At 46.4% G+C, this 5324-nt stretch overlaps 1 protein-coding gene across 1 annotated transcript; it reads left to right on the top strand.

The window, feature by feature from the left end:
- Window positions 1–694: 694 nt before the first annotated feature.
- On the top strand, window positions 695–3837 carry LOC123136857 (uncharacterized). Its single transcript, XM_044556368.1, has 5 exons — window positions 695–997; window positions 1090–1281; window positions 1374–1601; window positions 1691–1881; window positions 2938–3837. Exons 1-5 carry the CDS (start codon window positions 829–831, stop codon window positions 3481–3483), a joined length of 1326 nt encoding a protein of 441 aa, XP_044412303.1. The 5' UTR covers window positions 695–828; the 3' UTR covers window positions 3484–3837.
- Window positions 3838–5324: the final 1487 nt, after the last annotated feature.

Below are 5324 nucleotides of genomic sequence, written 5' to 3'. Positions count from 1 at the left end.
GGAGGATAACCCCTCAGGGAAGAAAGCAAAGCATGGGCGTCGTCGGCGCCGCTCCAAGCCCCGCCATAGCAATACCGGCACAGGAGACGAAAACAATCCGGATGGTGCCGAAGATGAATACAACCCTGATTAGTCTGCCTTCGAGCAGGCCGAGCAGGAAGACGAGCAGGTCAGCCCAGACGAACAGGCGACGGACGGATACCCGGAGGAGGACAACTACATGCCCCCCTCCGAAGACGAGATTAGCCTCGGCGACGACTAAGGGATTGCCTACTTTCGTCTTCGAGGAGTTTCGGTCTAGTCTCTGTGTCTCTAGCGATGCTTCGATTGCGCGGGGGGGGGGGGGGGGTTGAGTTGTATTTTGTGTTGCATGTATATTGGAGTTGTGGCCCACCTCCTAGTCTTGTATAATTGAGGTAGAGGCCTTCCCTTGTAATTATATATACGTGCACCAGCACCCCATCAATATAACGATTATTGTATTGCAAACTTTTCCGTCTACATCAACTTTAAGCGCCACATTACCTCTTTTCATGTACTCCCTCTATCTCATAATATAACAACATTATTCAAACTGTTTTAGCTTATATTATTATTTTATATTATTATTGGGACGGAGAGGCCTCGATACTACGGCCCAATACCGGCCTGACTAACCCTAAAAAAAAATACCGGCCTGACTCCGTAGCCCTACCGTCACGAAAAGCCACCATCTCGTCTCTCGGGTCTGGGCCATTCCCCCATCAAACCGAATCCCCACGTCCTCTGACCTCGTTCCCCACCCGAATCCGCCGCCGCCGCCGCCGCCGCCAGAACTCTCGCGTGGCGATGATATCATCGGAGAAACTCTGTCTTGGAGCAGACGGGAACCGCCTTTCCCATCCCGACGCCGGGTACCTCGACAGCGTCTGCGCGGACCTGTCCGACTTGGGGTTGCCGTCGGACATGGGCCATGATCTGCGGGAGGAGAAGACGGAGTCCCTTGTCAAGATCGGCGGTACGTGTATCCTGTGTTCTTTGTGCTACTTATTAATCTATTTGCGCCAACTAGCCAAGATCACATACCAATTAGTAGTACTTACTGCGCAGATTCACATCCGTGTCCAATTGGGCGTGACGACGTCTGTCTAGACGACATGTTCGATGATATCTTCGGGGACTGGCCGCTCACGGGCGATCCAATTCTGTGGGATGACATCCGCTCAGAGAACAGCGACGATTACGTCGTCCCAGATTCCGATGAAGGTGATAGGTTCGCAGACGTGAAAACAAATTGCCCAGGTAAATTTCTTTTTCCACTACTACCAAAAATAACATAAAACTCATTAGTAGTACAGTTAATTGACTGCCCAACGATGCTACAAATTCTTCAGGGAGAAACATTCCCAGGCAGCTAGCAAAGAAAATGGACAGCGCATGGCTAAGGAGCATCGCGGAACAGAACGAGAAATACGACGCGCGGTGCCAGGAGATCCTGAGCCAGAACGAGGATGCCGATCTCCCTCCTGTTCCACTAGATGTGTTCCCTGAGGCAACAGGTTTATGCGTGGAAAGGGGTTGCTGCTACCACATTGAATACATGACCCATGACACTTCCACCAGTAAGGCTGAGCCCAAGCTTGTATTTATCTACACTTGATGTATGTATTTCGTTTACTAACTTATTACTCTTTGTTTTCTACATTTGCAGCTAATTCAGATCTCGGATATAGCGGACCAGAACTGATGCTACAGATATTTTCTCTGCGTTTATCAAGCTTTTCTGCATCCTATTCTTACCCCATCAATGTCTATGGAGTATTCGCTGTTCGGGATGTACTGGAGCCTCTGCGGAACCATGTCTTCAACCGTTCCAGAGATGACCCTGTCACTGTTGACCAGGTAATCAAGGCTTCTTTGCTTTCAAAATGGAACAATTATGTTCCAGGCTCTTAGTGCCTATTTGGCTTGCAGTATTCTAAAAACACGGGAATATGAAGAACATACCATCGATATGTCATGGTATATTGAATCGAAAACAAAGAATATGTAATGGAAGCTGTTTGGTTGCGCCACATGAAAAACGCAGGAATTTTTCATAAGGTTGGAGTCAATGTAAATTTTCCTATATACCCCGCGCAAGCGAGAGCTACATGCACCGGGCCGCCCTTTTCATTGCATGCAAAATAGGCCATAGGAAAAATCCCTATGATTACTCCCACAAACCAAACATGCTACATAGGAAAAAGTTCATAAGGACTGGAATCCTTCAAAAATTTCTTTGAAATTCCTATGAACCAAGCAGGCTCGTGTGCATGCTAGGATCCATTAAAAGTTTTCTCTATGGTCAGGTCCATGCATTCAGTCCTGTGTTTTCAAGGGTCACCCCGTTATATTCATATATGTTGTTAGGCATTCCTAGATCAGATGAACATGCTATTAGGTCCTCAAAAATTTATCTGACTGTAGCATTAACAAAATACAAAGTTTACTTTTATCAGTATGCAAGTATAATGCATTTTTTCTGCTTCTTTTTGTAAGGCATATATTTTAATATGCAAATGCTATACATCCAATAGTGTGGTAGGGGAAGATGATTTGGTTTCCCTACTGTTAATATCTCAGGAATAAGAGAGATAGTAATAGATGCGAATCTCAGGAATAAGATAGTAATATATGTGAATCTCAGGAATAAGAGAGATAGTGATATATGTGATATTTACCTGTGAGTATATTTCAAAGCCATTGGCAAGATAACCAACGATAAAAGGGAGTGATGATGCAGTTAAAGCTCGTCATGAGCATGCCTTGCATTTTGAATATATTTCAAACAGAATTCTTTTTTATGTAAACATGAGCTTTCATGTTTTCTTGAGTTTATTCCATTGATGCATATACCAATTTACTTACTTGAAGTCGATTTTGCCCGTTGAGTTGTAACTCGTTGTTAAATTGCAGGATCCTTTTACCTTGGCACTCTGTAGCCCTTGTCGAGGAATGTACATACCATATGACCAAGTATTGCTAGAAGTTGATCTCTGGATAAAAAAGGAAGGGGATGGGTCAGCCGACCAAAAATTACTTTCCAAATACCTTGAGCTCGATGTCCGAACAGAAGGCGACGGGTTTATATATGGTTGTATCCCTGGGGACAGTGTCAGCTTGGAAATAGACTGTGCGTACCTCACAGAGAGTGTTGAGGCAGTGATCGAGGTCTATGCAGAGGTTAGCCACCCTTGCCATGTGAGATTCGTCGCTTTCAGCAGTGGCTATGACGATGAGATTGTGCTCTTCGACGGAAAATTCTCTGGGGAAAAGCTTTTCAAGCATGTTGTTGCTGTGAAGGCAGAGAGAGAACTGAAGGTTCAGTTAGAGGTGGAGAAATCAGTTTTCCAGTGGATCTTTCAGGGTGGAAATGCCGGACCTCTTAGCTTCCCCGATGACTCGATGTTGAAGTATGGCCAGTTTGATGTGGGTGTGTGTTTTTATCCATCGACGGGCTAAGTCAAACGTACCGTGATCGGCTGAAAACAAGTGATGTGCTCTAATGTTTGTGTTTTAGGAGTTGAATTTAAGTAGCAATTGGATTTCCTTTTGTGCCCTCGTGACAAAGCGGTCTGAAGTTTGGGTTTTAGCTTTTGTTTATGATCCAGATATGTTGAAACTGTAGCAGAAGTCCGAGATATGCATGACTCTGGCGTGATCCTGAACTCCAGATATGTTAAGCTGAGGGAGATGTTTAAGGTCTGACTCGTATGTTAAACTGCCAGGAGCCTGAAAATGTTTTATATCCTACTGGTACAAATGCCCGTGCGTTGCACCGGGCAATAAAAGGGGCACAGCCTGCTTCATGTGCTATTTTGCATCATTTTTATATTCAATTTTAACAAATGTCGATAATAATGGTGAACGTGTAAATTTCCTTATTTTTAATAAAGTTAATCTCTTCATTGAAAATCTAACACCTTTTGATGAATATTTGTATGAAAATTGGAAAATTTCTCTATAAATTGATATTTTTAACAGATGTTTTTTTGAGAAGAATGTTTTTTGTTGTACATTTTGAAATGGTTTTTTAGTACAAAGTGAATTTTTTTGGGGGGGGGGGGGGGGGGGTATTTTTAAGTGTTTTAAAAAGTACGAAGTTATTTTTAAAAATATTTTAAACCTATTTTTATGTGTTAAATTTTAAGGCATTTTTATTTCGTAATTTTTACTCCAAACAAAATAGTTAACGTACACAGCAGGACCCACGAACTCATCTTCCTACCCCTGCTCTAGTACTCCCTTGTGTTCTACTAAAAAAATAGTACTCCCTTGTGCGTCGTTGTGAGGGCATTTCCTTATCTTTCCCCATTTTCCAGTACTCACTTCCGCCGCCGCCTGTATATATGATTCACACAGGATGAGCTGCGGTCTGCCGTACGATGCACTCGTGTAAACCGGATTCGGCGGCGCTTAGAGATAACTTACGTATTTATTTTATCGGGTGTCCAGGCATATATGTTTTCGCCACATGTTACTGACCACTGACCTGTAGTCAGTATGGATATGTCAAAAACACAAACAGATGCAAACGCAACTTGAAGAAGAAAAAATATATAAAACCAAACCACAGGTGATTCATAGAAGAAAACAATCATGCGATTTAATTATATTCTAGCTCGTTCCTGAACAATCCAGCAGTCGTAGACCACGATTCCCACCAGCCGTCTTGCGGGTGACGCGTGTGGTGTGGCCCCACGCACCGCTGTCCCTCAGCCTGGCATCATCCTCGTCTCTATCCCCCACACATCTCCCCATTCCCTGATTCTCTTCCCGCAGCGCACATCTCCTTCTCCGGCCTCTTCCTCAACTCCTCTCAGAGGGGGAGCCTTACCGCTGCCGCCACCACAGACGTGGTCGTGCTGCTGCCGCCTTCGAGTTCGCCGGCCGCCGCTCAGATCTGCAGGATCCGTGTCCCCAAGCCGCCGGCGCCCCCTGCGATCAGCGCTGCCAACCCTCCTCGCCTCCATTCGTGAGGACAATGAATGACAGCGCCGCCATCGGACCGTTCCGCGACTGCGCCCAGGCCGCTGCGCTGCTGCGTGAGCTGCAGGTCGGCGCGCCCGTGCACGGCACGGTGTTCCGGCGCTTCGCATCGTGCTTCGTGCAGGGCCTGGCGGACCGGCTGGCCCTGGCGCACCCGCCAGCGTTGGGTACGGCCAGCATGGCGTTCTGCGTCCCGCGGTCGTCGTGCCTCGATGGGGCGCGCGGCGAGGCGCTCGCCGTGGCGTACGAGCTGTGTTCGCCCCTCAATTTCACCTGCTCCGCCGCCCGTGCACGGCCACGGCGTTCCTGCGCTT

The sequence above is a fragment of the Triticum aestivum genome, chromosome 1B (genome assembly GCF_018294505.1).
Source record: "Triticum aestivum cultivar Chinese Spring chromosome 1B, IWGSC CS RefSeq v2.1, whole genome shotgun sequence".
NCBI classification, from domain to species: Eukaryota; Viridiplantae; Streptophyta; class Magnoliopsida; order Poales; family Poaceae; genus Triticum; species Triticum aestivum.
This window is presented reverse-complemented; position numbering and strand designations above follow the sequence as displayed.

What these genes read in the sequence shown, in the direction of transcription:
- LOC123136857 (XM_044556368.1), top strand. Translation starts at nt 829, where the DNA reads ATGATATCATCGGAGAAACTCTGTCTTGGAGCAGACGGGAACCGCCTT. An exon ending in CGTGAAAACAAATTGCCCAG is followed by an intron (nt 1,282 to 1,373) that starts GTAAATTTCTTT and finishes CAAATTCTTCAG; the next exon opens with GGAGAAACATTCCCAGGCAG. An exon ending in ACCCTGTCACTGTTGACCAG is followed by an intron (nt 1,882 to 2,937) that starts GTAATCAAGGCT and finishes GTTAAATTGCAG; the next exon opens with GATCCTTTTACCTTGGCACT.